This window comes from Engraulis encrasicolus, chromosome 17 (assembly GCF_034702125.1).
Source record: "Engraulis encrasicolus isolate BLACKSEA-1 chromosome 17, IST_EnEncr_1.0, whole genome shotgun sequence".
Classification (NCBI taxonomy): domain Eukaryota; kingdom Metazoa; phylum Chordata; class Actinopteri; order Clupeiformes; family Engraulidae; genus Engraulis; species Engraulis encrasicolus.
Genome location: NC_085873.1, coordinates 9,589,258 through 9,608,026, shown reverse-complemented (window position 1 = coordinate 9,608,026; position 18,769 = coordinate 9,589,258). Strand labels below are relative to the sequence as shown.

Genomic DNA, 18,769 nt, shown 5'->3' with positions numbered 1-18,769 from the left:
CAACAGCAAAAAATAAAACACTTGCCACAATCCCATGATAAAAATGTGTTTACTTCATCCTGAAGTAGCTGTCTGTAGGCTACCATAGTTTGGCTTGATGTATACTGCCTATTAAAACGTTTAGGGCGAATTGAAAATGTAGAAGAGATACAGAAATATCAAAAGTTGTTCCATGTTGCCCACCCTAAAATGAAATGACTTACTCCAACACCACTAACTAGTCACTAATTCCTGCATTAATGCTTCTCAGCTGTTTTATATGTCCTATTTTGCTTTGGATGAAATCTTGAAAGTCTTGCAATGTGAGCCAGACACAGGAGGAGCATTGTGGAATATTAACAAATGTAGACCTACAATGCAGCAGCCTTGTGTGATGATGAGGTAACCTGCTGCATATTGAAACAAAACAGGAGATTTACTGTGTGTGTGTGTGTGTGTGTGTGTGTGTGTGTGTGTGTGTGTGTGTGTGTGTGTGTGTGTGTGTGTGTGTGTGTGTGTGTGTGTGTGTGTGTGTGTGTGTGTGTGTGTGTGTGTACGCGCACGCGTACACGCATGGGCACGCTGCATTATTTATACCCCTCCGGACCTTTTGCTGGTAGGATCTGGGAAAACTGGACCTCTGTGACTTTTACTTGAAGACCCCTGCCCTACAACATCTCCCCTCGGCATGAAAAGGGAGGAGTCCTCTCCTTCAGAATCTCAATACAAGAAAATCATCTGGAAAAGACCTCATCAAAAGCCTCCCAATGCCTCCCTGACCTCATCATTAGCCTGCTAACGCCCCCCATTAGTATTGAAACATGAAATGGATTAAACCCTGCAAATTGCAACTAAGCACCCTCTCAGCTGTATCCTTCTCAGCCCCCCTAGGGCTCCCCAACGCCCCCCAGGGGGGACTGTAAAGCCCCCTGTTGAGAAACACTAGACTAGATGGACTGCATGAATAAGTGAGGTCTATGTATGACTTGAGGCTTGTGTGTGTGTGTGTGTGTGCGTGTGCGTGTGCGTGTGTGCATAGCATGATCACACCACAGCAAGCACATCATGTTGTATATGCGTGCATAGTCTCCATCTCCATGCTATGGTTACGTAACCAAGACCTCCAGCACTACAGCTTGAAGCTTCAGCTGCAACCTCATGCAGATGCAGACCCTAAAGCAGTGTGTGTGTGTGCGTGTGCGTGCGCGCGTGTGTGTAACCTCATGCATGTCCTGAGCAGATGTGGCAGATCTTGTGCGTGTGTGTGTGTGTGTGTGTGTGTGTGTGTGTGTGTGTGTGTGTGTGTGTGTGTGTGTGCGTGCGTGCGTGCTGTTTTTCTTGGGCTGTGTATGTGTGTGCTTGTGCCATGTTTTGTTTACTGTGTGTGTGTGTGTGTGTGTGTGTGTGTGTGTGTGTGTGTGTGTGTGTGTGTGTGTGTGTGTGTGTGTGTGTGTGTGTGTGTGTGTGTGTGTGTGTGTGTGTGTGTGTGTGTGTGTGTGTGTGTGTGTGAAACCTCATGCATGTTCTGAGCAGATGTGGCACTGCATTAGCCACGACCAGGTAACTCCAACACACATGGTACGGTAGGCAAAAATACGCACACATGCAAACACACACACACACACACACACACAAATAGAAGACATTGCACCACAAACTTTCCTTTACACCCATCTATTTACAACACCACTAGTGCCTCACTGTATACAAAAACAAATGGCTTGTATCCAGAGGAAAACTGTGTTCAAAGTAAAAGCAAATTTGTGGTGTGAGTACAACACTAGCACGATATTACAAGTACATAGCTGTTGCACCGTTTACTCCATTGTACCCAAGGAGGCAGATGGACTGTCTTGTTACCTGAAAACACTAATAGCCTAACCAGAACCCACCACAAATTTGCTCCAACTAGCTCATAGTCAGCTGATCTGAAGACAAGTACACAGATCTTAATTAATACTATATACACAGAGGAATGTCCTTGTTTCTGAGCATGTACCACACACCTTTTACCTTCTACTATGTTTTAGGTAAGTTAATTTTTATTAATATTTTTTTGTGAGTTTATTTTCCTTATTATACCTCTGTCTTTGTGTCTGCCTACGTCTGTAACTATATGTAGGCTGCCAATTTGACCAGGGCTCCCTGGCAAAAGAGACTCTTAGGGTGCGTTCCAATATGCGACCTTGCTTCCTCCACTTGTGCTTGTGGCCTCGCCCCACCTCCTGGCCCCTCCTCCGTGGAGAAAACAATAAAGTTTCCCAGCTGTCAGCCTAGCCACAACAACTTTTGAGGGACTGTTTTTCATTCACCATCCCAATTACAAATGAGAAAAAGTCTTTACAATTGAGCTTTTGCAATATATTGAAATATAATGCTGTTGTCAGTGATGTCATCATGACATATTACTTCCTGGTACGAGGCCACAAGCACAAGTGGAGGAAGCAAGGTCGCATATTGGAATGCACCTATAGTCTCAATGGGACAATCCTGGCTAAATAAAGGATAAATGAAACACACACACACACACACACACACACACACACACACACACACACACACACACACACACACACACACACACACACACACACACACACACACACACACACACTCACACACACACACACATCAAGAGATCATTTCCCAGTTGTCCCAACTTGCCCCAAAATCCCTCCTTTATCCATGTATATCCACTACACTACAGTAGCTTGCTAAACAAAGAGCAGGACCTCCATCATATCATGGCCAGGATTGTCCTTGAGGGACTCGGACAGGAAGAGCTTCTGTGGTCACGCGCGCACGCACACGCACACACAAACATGCGCACGCATGCACACACACACGCACACGCATGCACCAACACACACGTGCGCAAGCATGCACACACACACGCGCGCACAAGCATGCGCACACACACACACACACAAACAAACGTGCACACACACGCACGCACACACACACACACACAGAACCTGGGATTATCTAAAAAGGCCATGCGTGCACTGCACGCACACACACAGAGACACACACACACGTGCACAAGCACACACGCACGCACGCAGGCACATGCACAAATAAACACACACACACACACACACACACACACATACACACACACACACACACATACACACACACACACACACACACACACACACACACACACACACACACACACACACACAGAGAGAACCTGGGATTATCTAAAAAGGCCTTCTGTGGTCATACATAGCCCACACACACACACACACACACACACACACGCACACAGTAATTGACTGGGATTATCTGAAAAAAGGTATTCTGTGGTCATATACCGGTAGTGTATCTTCTCTCTCTCACACACACACACACACACACACACACACACACACACACACACACACACACACACACACACACACACACACACACACACACACACACACACACAGAACCAGGGATGATCTAAAAGGGTCTTTGTGTGCCTTCGTTGTGATGGATGGATGGACGGATGGATAAATGGAGGAATGGATAGATGGATAGATATTTGAGACAAATGGAAAGACATTTTAGCCGAGCAGTTGAGTCAAGAATCTCTGACATGAGATACACTATCCACTTAATTTATGCCATGAGTTCTCTCTCTCCTTCTCTATCTCTCTGTGTGTCTCTGCTTTCTTTCTTTCCCTCCCCTCCCTATTTCTTTCATTTTCTCCCTTGCCGTCCCTGCCCCTCTCTCCCTCCCTCTCTTTTTCCCCTCCCTCTATGTCTCTCATTCACTCCAAGCACCCTTCATCTTCTCTCAGTCTACCACCCTCTCTGCTTCTCTCTTTCGCTCTCTCCCTCCACTTCTCTCCGTCCCTCCATCCGTCCCTCTGTCCCTCTATTGCTCCCTCCATCACTCTCGGTCTTCTTCATCCCAGAGCGGCTTCTTTCTTCCATTCTCTCTCTCTCTCTCTCTCTCTCTCTCTCCTCTATCCTTCAAGGGACTCTTCGTCAATTTACTCCCCTTTCTCCCCTTTACTTCTCTTTTCCTCCCTCTCTTTGCTTCTCTCTTTCTCTCTCTCTCTCTCTCTCTCTCTCTCTCTCTCTTTCTCTCTCTCTCTCTCTCTCTCCATCCATCCACTCTCTGCTCTCGTTCCCTCAAGGTCTTCCTCTTCATCTCTCTCTCTCTCTCTCTCTCTCTCTCTCTCTCTCTCTCTCTCTCTCTCTCTCTCTCTCTCTCTCTCTCTCTCTCTCTCTCTCTCTCTCTCTCCTTCACTTCCTCTTTCCCTCTCTGTCTTCCTCTTCATTCTACTTCATCCCCCCCCCTTCTCTCCCATCTCTCCACCCCTCCTCACTATCCCTCCATCTCCCTGGATGGATGGATGTGTAGAGCGGCTTAAATCACCATAACTCTAATCCCTGGTCTGCCATGTCCTGTTCAGAGGGCTGCCAGCTGCTGGCGTGTCTGTCTGTGTGACAGCAGTGGCAGGGATGGCATGTGCCATCACCAAATTAAACAAATGGTCACCAAGCTCTTATGTGACTAAGTCTAAAGCGCTGATAAAAAAAGATGAGTGTGACTGTGTGTGTGTGTGTGTGTGGGGGGGGTGTATTAATGTTCCTTTGAGTCCCTCTCTCTCTCTCTCTCTCGCTGTCTCTCTCTCTCTCTTTGTACGTAGATACGAGATGTTGTGTTTGGATTTGTGTGTCTGTTGGAGGGCACAACCAACCAACCCCTTCCATGTCATGCATTAAAATGGTGGTTCCTGATATAAAAATAAAAATTCCAATTCCATAGCATGGGTGCACTGCATGGGACAACTGCAATTAAAGAATGCGACAGCTAAGAGGTGATTTGTTTTCCAGGATTACCCGCCGCTGTCCAGGATAAATCTTCAAGAGCCTCAGGGTTGACACAATGATTAATCTCAGGCATCACCACAAACATGCTGCTTTGCCTTGCTGAAAGCTGATCTAAATAATGTGTACGTAGTGTGTGTGTGTGCGCGCGCGCGCGCGCGTGTGTGTGTGTGTGTGTGTGTCTGTGTCTGTGTGTGTGGGTGTGCGTGTGTGTGCGACAGTGCTGCCACTTGCACTTATAACTGTGTCTTCTTTGTGTGCTTTTGCAAAGAAGCGTGCTTTTGTTCAAAGAAGACATACAACATCAGTTCTCCTGCAGAATGGTGTCACGGATTACAACTCAGACAAATGCATTTGAAAACACTCTGAAACCACATCTGGTCTGTTAAATGGCAGTTCTACCTGCTTGTGTGCTTAAAACCCTGCAGATGGTGCAGAACCGGTTTGGGGTTCACTCAACCCAAAAGGACCCATGTTACTCCCTCTATTCATTGAGTTGCACTGGCTACTGCTCGCTGCCTGGATCAAGCACAAGGCCTTGACCCTTACCTACAAAACCACCACTGGACCAGCTCCGCTGAAGGACATACTAAGGCCTTATGTTCCTGGAAGAGAACTACGCTCCTACAACACAAGCCGTCTGGCTCTGCCGCTTGCCCGCTCTAAGCAATCCCAGTCAAGACTATTCTCTGTCATTGTTCCTCAGAGGTGAAACGGTCTCCCAGAAGCAGCAAGACCAGACACATCTCTTTCAGCCTTCAAGAAACAAATAAAGACTTCTCTTTCCAGACAATTGACTATATTAATCTTGACTTCACTTTTTTTTTAAAAGGGGGGGGGGGGAATAACCCTACTTTGCATCTGCATTTGATGTTCTGTATATTTCCTGTGCACTTTGTATCTGCTTGTAAAGTTGGATATGATTATGCTCTCAATTGTAAGTCGCTTTGGTTAAGAAAGCTAAATGCAATGCAATGCAATGTAATGAGTCTGGTCCCCGGTGTTAATGCCAACCTAATCTGATCTCTATAGTGTGTGGACCACAAGATGGCACGTTGCTGGTGTTTAGTGGTTATGGACAGCAGGTTCAGATAATCAGATTACGAAGCCTGACAGATTACTGCTCAACCAGATGTTAACCAACCCCCACAACCCCACCCCGCACCCTCAGTCTTCTTACTGAACCTTAATTCCACACAAAACCACACTACACCACACTAACCCCAATCCCATTCCCTGCTGTGTGTAAGAGTATGTATAATGTACGTGTATTGATGTGTACGTGTTTTGAGATGTTGTGTGTTGTGTGTGTGTTATGTGTAGGCTGCTTGACACGGCTTTAGTAAATATATATTAATAAATATTGATATAAATAAATATGGGAATAATAAAGTAACACCACATAATGTACAATGTATGAGAACTGTATGTGTTTTGTGTGTTGTGTGTATTACGTGACATGGTAAAGACCCTTTGGGATTAAAATTGGGGAAAGTTGATGACCTGTATTACTGGACAACTTTACACCCAGCAGGGACCATTAACCTTAACCTCAAACTTCACCCCCCCCATACCAAACTCTGATCTCAATCTCAATCCATCCACTCCGCACTGTACCAAACCTATCATCCCTTCTGGTTGGCGAGAATCCATATGTCATTCCACTCTACTCCAGGGTGATGGGGATTTGCTAACCACCAAACTATCTCCCCCATCTTTACTCATCACCCCCACCCCCTCCCTCCTCCCCCACGAGATACCACCCCAATTCCATCACATTAGGCTGGTGGAACACACACACACACGCACACACATACAAACTCTCCATGCCTACCCCAATCCCCAACTCCAACACAAAACCTCAATCCCCAATTTGAAGCTTCATCCTCCCACTCCATACCACAGCATCCTCATCTCCCCACCCCGCATCGTCCCTTCAGGGTGACATAATCCATACGACACATCACCAGTGGTCTAGTGTTTAGGGAGTTGGTCTTTCAATCTGGAGGTTGTAGGTTCTAATCCCATGTGACCTCTCCCTACAACGCCATCCACGGCTGAGGTGCCCTTAGGCAAGACACCTAAACCCACATTGCTCCAGGGACTGTAACCAATAACTTATAAAATAATAACCGTAAAACACTTAGGATAAAAGCACCAGCTAAATGTAATGGAATGTAATGCAATCACCCTCACCCCATTCCATCACTTTAAAGTGGCAGGGATTAACCCTGATACCCAACCATCTATCCCTACGTCATTCAACGCCCCCAATCCACACACGATCCCTGGTCCCCCAACCAGATGTTTACCAGCCAACCCCCAGATAACCTCCAGCCCCGACTCTGTGCCAACCCCGGTTCCACACCCTGCACCAATCCAGCGTAATCCCTTCAACACATGCTACACCATACCTACTCGACCTCCATTAAAATATCCTTCCAAAGGGTGACAAGTGTCCCCATTCCACCTACATAGCATAGCATGCTATCCCTCGAGAGGGTGGTGGGGACCTACACTCGGCTGATGGAGAGAAGGGGGAGAGTTGCCTGAGGTCAGGCAGTTTATCTGTCTTTGCGCAGAGCCTCTGTTATGACCTTAATGTTACAAACATTGCAATGACCAAATCTTAATCTCTTACTTAACCTTCCTGGTCATGTCATAGCAATGTTTGATGTAGTTTAGTCTTTTCAGCAATGTGTGGATCCATCTGCACAAAGAGAATATACAGTACTTCATTTCCTCTGGGATCAGCACCAGTGATTCTTAAACTGTGGCCCAGGGTTCACTGGTGAGCTGCGAAGGTATTCCAAATGGGCCCTGAAATCATATTCTAAAAATGTCAATAATGTTTGTTGCTGTGTTGCATTTGAATTGTACAGTTTATTGGGCCAGACATGGGCCATTTGGACATTTGTGAAAAGTTCAAGTGGGCACCAGGTTGGAAAAGGTTGGAAACCCCTGATGTAGAGTTGTCCTAGTCACACACACACACACACACACACACACACACACACACACACACACACACACACACACACACACACACACACACACACACACACACACACACACACACACACACACACACACACACACACACCCCCCCCTCTACACACTGTAATCACCCCCACACCACGCCGGTGAGGAGGGGGTGTTGAGGTGCTACACTTCCTTTGGGATCAACACTGTAGAGCAGCACTGCTATATAAAGGCAAATTTCAGGAACTACTTATAGGGAACGCGAGACAAAAAGTTTGGAAAACACTGATCTACTATATATCCCATCCCTTGAGACGAGAGGATGGGGATATACAGTTCACTCATCCCCTCAATCCACCTTATCCTCAAACACACCGCCGCTCCAGCCCCTCTCCCACACCGTCCCCTCAAGGGATTGGTGAGGATCTACACTTTACTCATCCCCTCACAGCATGTTGTCCTCAAACAAATCACAGCCCCCTTCCCCCGCCATCCCTGGAGAGGAGAGGGTTGGGATATACGGTATACAGTTGGCTGAGGTCAGGGTTCAGGGGTCGTGTGTTAATCACCAAGTGACCTAATGGAGTGTTTCAGTGCAAACAACGTGTGCACACAAAACACAGGTCCACGCAAAATGCACGTCCGCGCATGTGTACCCACAAGGGCACACACACTGCATGCATACATGCACACAAGCACACACACGCACAGAAGTGTCAAAAAAAGTCAAAGAAGCAGCTTATAGCTCCCCTTAAAGTGTTGACAACAGGTTAAAACAAGATGTCAAAAGATTTTTATACAACAAAACACAGCTAACATACTATATATCTTATTTACCAGCTGCAGTTGCCCTTTTCTAGTGCTTCTTATAATGCATTGAGATCAAAACAGTGTAACAAATCTAAGCCAACATGCAATGTTCTGCAGTCACATAGTAGTCTCATGAGGTTACGGCCAAGGTAGGGATTAGGGTTAAGTATGTATGTATGTATGATGTAAGTGCTGTGCATAATATTACATCACTGATTCTTGAGAAAGTGGCTAAAACAGGTTGTAATGTTGACAGAAAAAAACAAAGTGAATTACAAAATTATATGGTATATCCTTGTAGACTAAGGTCTTGGCTTTTCAGAAATGCACAAGGCCAATCTCCCCATTATGTATTTTTTTCAGAAATCAGGCTTTTCTCCGATCATACCTGGTTTTTTGTCAACACCGTCAGACACAATTAAAAGTTATTAAAATTTTATTTTTTTGGTTGCATATGTATCTGGAGTTTTTAAGTGATTATGTGTATTTTTTGGTTCACACATACGCCTTTAAATGTTGAAAATTCACTTTTGTTCTATTTTAATACTGTTTCATGTGTTCTAATTTTAAAATATGTACCGTCATACGATGCTTACTTAATGCCTAAATACAACAAACAATTTTTTGTAATTTCACAAATATTCGTGTAGGCTTAAATTGGCTATTACTTTGATATTTCAACAACTCCTAAGGAAAATGTTGTAAGCACATTCATTTAAAATGTCCAAAACTCCTTCTTACGGTGGTGACTTAAGAACTGACGGTGGTGACAGTAATCTGAGAGTGGCGGAAGTGGCCTAATTAGTACCTGCATTTAGCAAAATAAATAGCCCTCTCAAGTCAATGGCATCTTGCATAAACACTTTATTTTTGTGTGTGCACAGTATGAGCATGTGTTTTTTCTTCATTAGTTAGATTACAGTATCTAGGAAGTAAGCCACTGGTTGTTGAAAATGTGGTAAAAACAGCTTTTAAGTTGTTCAAATCCAAAATAAAGAGGTGTATTATCATAGATGTAGGTCTTGGCTGTGCAGGGAATGCATTGGCCAAGCTCCCCATGTTTAACATTTTTCATAAAATGGGCTCTTTCTTGTTTTGTCAACCGCGGCAGACAGAATTAGAAGTAAAAACACATGTTTACTGTATTAAAGTGAATTACTTTAACAATTCAACATAACTGTAGATACTTATTGTATGCATATTCTTAAAACATGTCAAAAACACGTAAAACATGTGTTTTTTGGTGAACTCCATCAGATGTCACCACCGTCAGGTTTTCTGACAAAAAAACCTCCAAATGCACCTCAGTGGTGGCTAGAATATCATTTTGGATCACAATTATTACTAACATGCCTAGTAATGTTTCATTAACCAGCACAATTTAGTAAAATATGGAACAACATGATGAGCAGAACAAAATCTGACGGTGGTGACATCTGACGGTGTGAGACAAAAAAACACTCTTTTAAATATTATGCATTGTTTGTTCACATTCATTTCATTTTCGCTCTGTTTCTTGGGTGCTTCATACCTTTTCTGAAATTTTTTTTATTTATTAACATTAATGTAATACAATACTATTAAAACCCCCGACGGTGTTGACAGTTTATGGTTGGGACAGTACCAGTGTCCAAACAAATTAACAAATTGAGGACAAAATAGTAAACTTACAGGAGCTTCAGTGATGGTGAAGTATGCAGTAGAGCTAAAGGTTTGAAAAGGGGTCCTCAGTAATGAAAATTACCTTGTGCATACTTGATTTTATTGTCTTTTAGAAAAAATCTGACGGTGGTGACCAATATGCTGGACACATTTTGAGCAATTAGTAAATAATAGTAAATATTGTTTTACATCCACTATGTGCACATCTGTAGAACCACTTTAATATGGTCTTCCACATCATGGTGATATTGTTCAATTCTGTTAGTGATTTTTGTATTTTAAGTCAATTGAAATGATGATGCCAGTCCTTGGGACAGGCGTTTTTACAGGGTGTGGACAGGTTTATAGCCATGAAAAGTAATAAAATTACACTTAAATATTTCAAACAACTGTGTATTCGTGTGACCGACCCCTTGGCCATTACCTGGGTTCATTTTGTTTGTGAAAATTTAGTTGATTTTCAACAGAATTAATATTTTACTGCAGGGACATGTTTTTGACAAACTTTCAAGAATCAGTGACATGTTGCATGTAGACCTACAAGTACAGGAACTGCAAAATGCAGTGCCAGTCCGACCACAATACCACAAGAACCTGAGGCAAGCCGCTGTGAAACATTTCATTGACTGGTTAGATTGATTATCGTGGTGTACACAGAGTTTAAAAGTTCAACTCTGATTCGGAGCACGTTTATGCTTGTCTTTTGTAAGACTACACATAGCCTACTCACACCTTCAGTGTAGAGGGCCCATAATGTTCCTATAATATAATATAATATAATATAATATAATATAATATAATATAATATAATATAATATAATATAATATAATATAATGTAATGTAATGTAATACAATATAATATAATATAATATAATATGATATAATATGATATAATATAATATAATATCTTTATGCAATATTTCCCACAAACCAAGCACAATTGTGTGGTGCTATGGTCAAACAACAACAACAACAACAACAACAACAACAAAACGAGCCATTGTAGGTGTTATGTGTATACCCCACTGACCTGCACGTGTGACTGTTGGATCACTTTACTTTGTGGTGCTCGTTTTTCATTCTGTGAAGCGTTTCCACTTCCTACATTTTTCATGTCTTACAGTAATTAACCACACGTTCACCATTACTTACAACATTATGGGCAGTAGGGCAGTCATGGGTAAGCGGTTAGGGCATCAGACTGTAGCCCAAAGGTTGCTGGTTCGACTCCCGACCCGCCAGGTTGGTGGGGGGAGTAATTAACCAGTGCTCTGCCCCATCCTCCTCCATGACTAAGGTACCCTGAGCATGGTACTGCCCCACCGCACTGCTCCCTTGGGGCGCCATTGGGGGCTGCCCCCTTGCACGGGTGAGGCATAAATGCAATTTCGTTGTGTGCAGTGAACACTTGTTTGCTGTAGAGTGCTGTGTCACAATGACAATGGGAGTTGGAGTTTCATTTGGGCTTTCGGCTTTCACTTTCATTCCATATTACCAAATAGTCTACTATGGAAAATCATGTATGGAAAACACTGTAACTTTAGGTTGTATCATTGTGTGTTAACTGTATATGATAGGCAATATATGATATATAACATTTCAAAATATTTCTTTGTTTCGGTGGCACAGGCATGTTGTTTTGTGTCACCAAGACATCTGTGTTACACCTAGTAAGTGAGAGGCCGAGGCTGCAGCTTATGACACTGTTTGTACCTCTCGGAAATCATCAATATCGTAGCGCCGGGCGTCACATTGCAGGCTTACATCTGATCCTCATAATCATACTCAATCGCTGGTCATAATCAAGACTACAGCTCACACAACAGCTCAGAGAGAGAGAGAGAGGGAGAGAGAGAGAGAGAGAGATGGAGAGAGAGAGAGAGAGAGAGGAGAGAGGAGAGAGAGAGGAGAGAGAGGAGAGAGATACAAAGAGAGAGGAGAGAGAGAGAGAGAGAGAGAGAGAGAGAGAGAGAGAGAGAGAGAGAGAGAGAGACTGCCAGGGAGACAGAAAAAGAAAGATGTATTAACTTATAGATAAAGAGACAGCCAGAAAGAGCCAGAGACAGGGACAGAGATAGAAGATAAAAATGTATAAGAAAAGAGAAAGTTGTGAAAAGAGAGAGAGGAATAGAGAGAAAGATAGAGAGAGAGGCAAACAGATATGAAAAAACAGATAGATATCTCTTCATTCTCAATAAAGAACTGCCTAGAAACTATAGTAACACAGAAGATAACCTCTATGTGCACCTTAAACCATCTTTTATCAGTAGTATGGATCAAAACAGCTGGAGCTCCCTGGTGGAGTCATTGACAGATATGAAACAAAAGCGGTGAACGGACAGAAATGGACTGACAGATGGAAAGATATAAAAGGATCATCGGCATGAAGATGTGAGCATGGTCATAAATGAAGAATAGATGAGATGGTGACAAGTAGTGACAGGGTAGAGGACGAAGGATGGCGTGATAGAAGCGAGATTGGGAGTTCACAAGAGCCCATGAATGAACAGCACGAAAGACATTCAAATAATGAAAGGAAAGAAATTTAAGGATGGTGAGAAGTTGCCAGAATCTCCAGACCCTTGTGTATTTCCGCTCACAGGTTTGGAAGACCCCTAGATACGTATTGCTAGAGGATTGCAGGATTTTCAGAGAGATGATGTAGTCACATTTAAAAATAGTGAAGAAGGGTAAAAATAAGTGAAACAAGTTGTTTCAGCAACAATTGACTCACATATCGACATACATTTTGTCATTCTAACTGTTTTTTTTTCCAAATCTGTGAGTAGTTAACCCAACCATCTGGCGAGAGTCAGGTTAGGTGAGAAGTTTCTTACTAGTCAAGGTCAACTGTGACTTTGCAGAAAAGTGCAGAGTAGGAAAGAAAAGATGAGCGTTGAAAAGATAAAACCAAGGGCTTAAAAACAATAGCATGATCTCAGAGTAAGACAATGATGAATGAAGTGAAACCGTTGAAAGAGAAGAATTACAGGGAAGTATAAAAGCAAGAACAGAGACTGTAAATGACAGAGGGCAGCCATGACACAAGACAATGGATGAAGTGATGATGGACAGATGAGAGAGAAGACATGGAGAGATGTATCACAAAAAGAGAGCAGGGTCTCATTGGTGGTAGAAGACAGCCATGAAGCAAGACGAAGTAATGATGAAGAGGTGAAAGAAGAAGTCGGCCATGAGAGAATTAATGGAAGTTAACAATGAACAGAAAGTTGGAAAAGATGAAGGAATGTATTGTAAAAGAAAAAAAAAAACAGCAACCCACTGGTAGAAGTCGTCTATGACAGAAAAGAATAAGAAGGCCATCTTGGGCCATGAGAAAAGAAATGGAAGTTGAAAAGATGGATGGATGATGTATTGTTAAAAAAATGACAGAGGAAAATTGGAAAAGATGGATGAATGCTCTATAAAAAATACAAGGACAGGGGCTGTAAAAGTCTCACTGGTAAAAGTTTGCCTCCTTGAGAATCAACATAACGAGCGAATACATAAGCAGAAAGAAATGAAAAGATGGAAAAGATGGAAGGATGGACGGATTAGAAGACAAGGGCGGTAAAAGTCTCACTGGTAAAAGTCTGCCTCCTTGGCGGCCTCCTCACAGCGTTGCAGGGTCTTGGTGTGCTGGTTCTGCAGGGACTGCAGGTCCCCCATGGCCTTGGTGCACTGCAGCTTCAGACGCTCGTAGTCGTGGCCCGGCTTAGACGCGCTGGGCCTATGGAGGTACAGTCAAGACAATGTAAGGCAATGCAAGAGGTAACATACTGTACCAGAAAACAGCATAGACAAGAGGCAAGAGCCAATGCAACCAGAGAGCAAAGTGTTACTAACACTTATTCCCTCATTATGCTCGTCCTAACCTGTCAAGACAAGGTTTAGTTATTGACTGAATACCACATTGATGAGGCGTATTTGCATGACATATCTCATTCAATAGAAAGATACACCCTACATTTTTTATGTATCTTTTTAAATGAATTAATTAGCTTTTTTATTTACAAACCTAAAACCTATGGTACTTTATAGGTAGAATAGGTAAAAGAGGCTAAAAAGGTTTTAAAATAATAATGATGATTTGAAGCTTGGAAGCACTATCACATCATATCATGTGGTTGTTTTCTGAACTGAAGGGTAAAAAAAAATTTGAATGGGCGTATCACGATACTCCCTCCTTGCATCGTGATACAGTATCATGACTCTGCGTATCACGATTCCTCGGCTTGATACAATATCGTCACAGCCCTAGAGGACAGAGGGCATAGAAAAGAGAGGCATCTATTGACACCTTAAACTTGTGCACCGAATTACATATACTAGAAAGACAGCCCGTGACAGACTCAGCAGTGTTAGCTGCACCCAGCCCAAGGAGCCACGTCGAAGGTCAGAGGAGAAGAAAACCAGGTGATGATAATGAGACATTCATTTGTTCACAGCTCAAATTTGACACCTGAATGATCATGACACAGATAAACAAGCAAATGATTTTCTGGGAAACAGAGAGCATAAGGGAAAAGAAGGGCAAAGAAGGAGGTCAGGATAAATAACAAACATTTGGGGCCAGAAAGAAAAACAACATGTGGACACAGAAAGATGTGGAGTGCGATGGAGAGAGGACGAGAGAAGCAAGAGAGTAGAACAACAGCATGGAGATGGATAACACAACAGAGCAGGGGACGAAAGAGGCCCAAGGCTAGAGTTGAACTCCAATTGGCACATCAGCAAAAACGCCTCATCACAAGCACAAAAATAGACCATTAATAATGTGAATAAAAATAAACATCTTACTACAGCAGCAAGCTCTCTGTCTGCGTTTTCAGGCCACAGACACAGCCCTGGGCTTCTAGACAGTAAACAATGACATTTCATGTGTGAATTTAACCCATAGCTATTAAGACTTAGCCTGATTATCATCGACTTTCAAATCCCTTCGAGACTTGATTTGACCAAGAGCATAACAATTAATATTTCCCTAACGGCATGGTTGACCTGCCTCCCAAGGTCTGCTACTGTTTGACTAGTGTGGAGTTCCCGTTTTTTTGGGAGATCAGAAACCATAATTGTTGCACATTGCTCTTGGCCTGACTAGAAGCAACGCCGAAGCGTCACTATGAGGGCGTGGCCTGGCTAGCGAAGACTACACGACCACCCACCCCCCTCTCCACGCACGCACGCACGCACGCATGCACATGCACACGCACACACACACACACACACACACACACACACACACACACACACACACACACACACACACACACACACACACACATACACACAAACCCCCTCTTTCTTCAGACATTACAGTAAGCTATTAACCCTTTAACACAGGGCCTCTTTTATAACCTTACTGTCACCAAAATGACCAAGTCAAGACTCCTTGCATTGTCATAGTAATGTTGTTATGATGTAGTTGAGTGTTTTCAGCAAAGCGTGACTAGGCCCGTCAACGGACCCATCTGCCGTAAGAGGCTACATCTGCTATTTGCCAATCCCCATCTCTTCTCCACTCATATTTACTTGGGTGTGCGTGATGTGCGTGCGGGTTACGGACGAAAAACTTCCAGCTTTTTTGCGCTTAATAATTCATATTTAAAAACAACAGCAGCAGAAACACTAGCCCAAGGTTATTAAGGTCACTGCTATTTGAGGCAGATTGCTGACCGATGATCCCAAAGGATTTGGGTTTTAAAGGCACTTTCTTGTGTGTGTGTGTGTGTGTGTGTGTGTGTGTGTGTGTGTGTGTGTGTGTGTGTGTGTGTGTGTGTGTGTGTGTGTGTGTGTGTGTGTGTGTGTGTGTGTGTGTGTGTGTGTGTGTGTGTCTGTGTGTGTCTGTGTGTGTGCTGTGGGTTGCGTGAATGGGTTTGCCAAAATCATACACCGTCACGCACAACCACGAGTATTGGTGAGTACATATATCATATTTTCTTGTGAGTGTATCTGTAAATAGCTTGCCCCTGATTAAATCTCTCTCTCTCTCTCTCTCTCTCTCTCTCTCTCTCTCTCTCTCTCTCTCTCTCTCTCTCTCTCTCTCTCTCTCTCTCTCTCTCTCTCTCTCTCTCTCTCTCTCTCTCTCTGTGTGTGCGTGTGTGTGTGAGAGAGAAAGAGAGAAAGCGAGCGAGAGCAAGTGTGCATGTTGCATGTTCAGGGTATGACGGAAGTGCAACATTTAATGCACGACCGACTGTGTGCACATGAGTGAGCATGCGACTCATTTGGTCGCACATGTCACTGTTACTTCTGCAAACGGTGTGTGTATGTGTCTGCGTGCGTGCGTGCGTGCGTGCGTGCGTGCGTGCGCATGTTTTATTCTGCAAAAGGGATGGAGGATGACTAAAGCCATTTACACCAGGCCCTGGCTCAGTCGCCCTCTAATCCCATAGACATGAAAAGGAGCCATGCTAAATCGGCCATGTAGGCCACCACAGTCAAATCTCCCCAATAAAGAGCCGCTATTTAAATAAATACGCAGCCCGACGAGGGAGAGAGGGAATAAACGAGACCGCCAAAAGAGTCCAATAAAGACCAGCTATTTAAATAAATATGCTGCTCAATCTGCCAGTGACAAAATGCAACTGCAATTTAAAAAGTAAATTAATCAGCTAGATGCAGCTCTGGTACTCTGTAAAACTAAAATATGTTGAATATATACACTGAACATAAACAATAAAAAAAGAATGATATACTCCAATTACGCAGGTTTACGCGAAGCCATTTCAGTCATCTAGCTCACAAATGCCTATTTGATTCTGAAAACATATTGGCCATTTTGGCAATTAATCCAGTGCTGCTATGTAAGGGTTAACGTTCGGCGAGAAGGTCGCTACCGTGGAATAGCAGCACGACAGAGAGAATCTTTAGACCCCGACGCGGAGCGGAGGGGTCTTGTTCTCTCTGAAGTGCTGCTATTCCACAAAGCGTCCGACTCGCCGAAAGTTAACCCGCTTATTATATGGATATACTTAAATGATTCACACATGGCGGGGACATTTCTTTAGGCCTATTTAATGTGTAGTCTATTATAGTTTTTAATGTCAAAAGATTGTTGCTGCGCAAAACAAAACAGTGCCGTTGTGGAACAACGCTAACAGCTAGGTAGCCAGGACAACAGGTGTTGTCTATCACAGCAGCAGATTAGAGTCTTGTTGAAAAGTCGCTTTAGCAGTGAAAAGTCTTGTTGCCATTGACAGCGGTCTGTTATAGACCAACCCGTCCGTTATCGAAAAATAACAGACGTGCGAACGTTGGGGAGCCCCGTTGAAATGAATGGAGCATTCGACCGATGCCGTCACAACCATATAATAAATACATATAAAACATATCCTGTATATCAAACAAACCATATACTGTATAGCCTATGTAGGCTACACCTACTGATTTCACCTGAGTATACAGATAGTCTATTTTACATGTGTTTGTGTGTGTGTATGTACAAAATGTGTTTGTGTGTGTGTATGTACAAAATGTGTGTGTGTGTGTGTGTGTGTGTGTGTGTGTGAGAGAGAGAGAGAGAGAGAGAGAGAGAGAGAGAGAGAGAGAGAGAGAGAGAGAGAGAGAGAGAGAGAGAGGAGAGAGAGAGAGAGAGAGAGAGAGAGAGAGAGAGAGAGAGAGAGAGAGAGAGAGAGAGAGAGAGAGAGAGAGAGAGAGAGAGAGAGACGATGAGTCACTTGTCTCAGGTATCTCTCATGTGTAAAACAGGCAGGAACTGCTTTCTGTTGTTGTTGTTGTTGTCGTTGCAGTTGTGTTCTGTAAGAGGACTATTCTTTTTGCCAGCTTTCACTTTTCATTCAACTCTTGTTCCTTACTTCCTTGAGGGTTGCTACTTGTTCTCCCGAGTCTGACACACACACACACACACACACACACACACACACACACACACACACACACACACACACACACACACACACACACACACACACACACACACACACACACACACACACACACACAGACACACACAGACACACACACACACACACACACACTCACACACACAGCACTCCTCTGTGCCTTTAGCGTTACTGTATGTACGGCAATGAATCCTAAGCAGACAAAAAAGCACAAACACAAGACACACTAGCACTGACACATTTACTGTACTTCATGAATGTCGAACACAGGACCGTTTTAAATGTAAAGTCAATGAGTCATGTGCAATACAACAACACAAGTGGTGGCTATCTGCACTACTGACATATTTACTTTCTGAATGTCAAATCCAATGGCAGTAGTTTTTCATGTAAAGTAAAAAAAAAGATTATGTAATTGTATTATATAAAAGAACATAAGAGTGAACCTGACGATGCACAGTGCAAAAATAAGAAAACAATAAAAAAAGAGCAGTAATCAGTGTGCCACATTTTTTTCATCCGTTTGTAAAATAACATGTTTGCCATATTTACGTTGTGAATGTCAAATGCAACAGAGATTTTTAATGTAAGGTCATAGCTGCTGCATTGTCGTGATGGATCTTCTTGAGAAGTAAACATA

At 43.3% G+C, this 18,769-nt stretch overlaps 1 protein-coding gene across 1 annotated transcript in view; it reads right to left on the bottom strand.

The window, feature by feature from the left end:
- LOC134467794 (disks large homolog 5-like) overlaps nt 1-18,769 on the bottom strand; it is a 104,766-nt gene that overhangs the window by 57,286 nt on the left and 28,711 nt on the right. Inside the window, exon 4 of the mRNA XM_063221729.1 lies at nt 13,848-13,994. Coding sequence (XP_063077799.1) covers nt 13,848-13,994 — 147 coding nt within the window. The remainder of the gene's footprint in view (nt 1-13,847; nt 13,995-18,769) is intronic.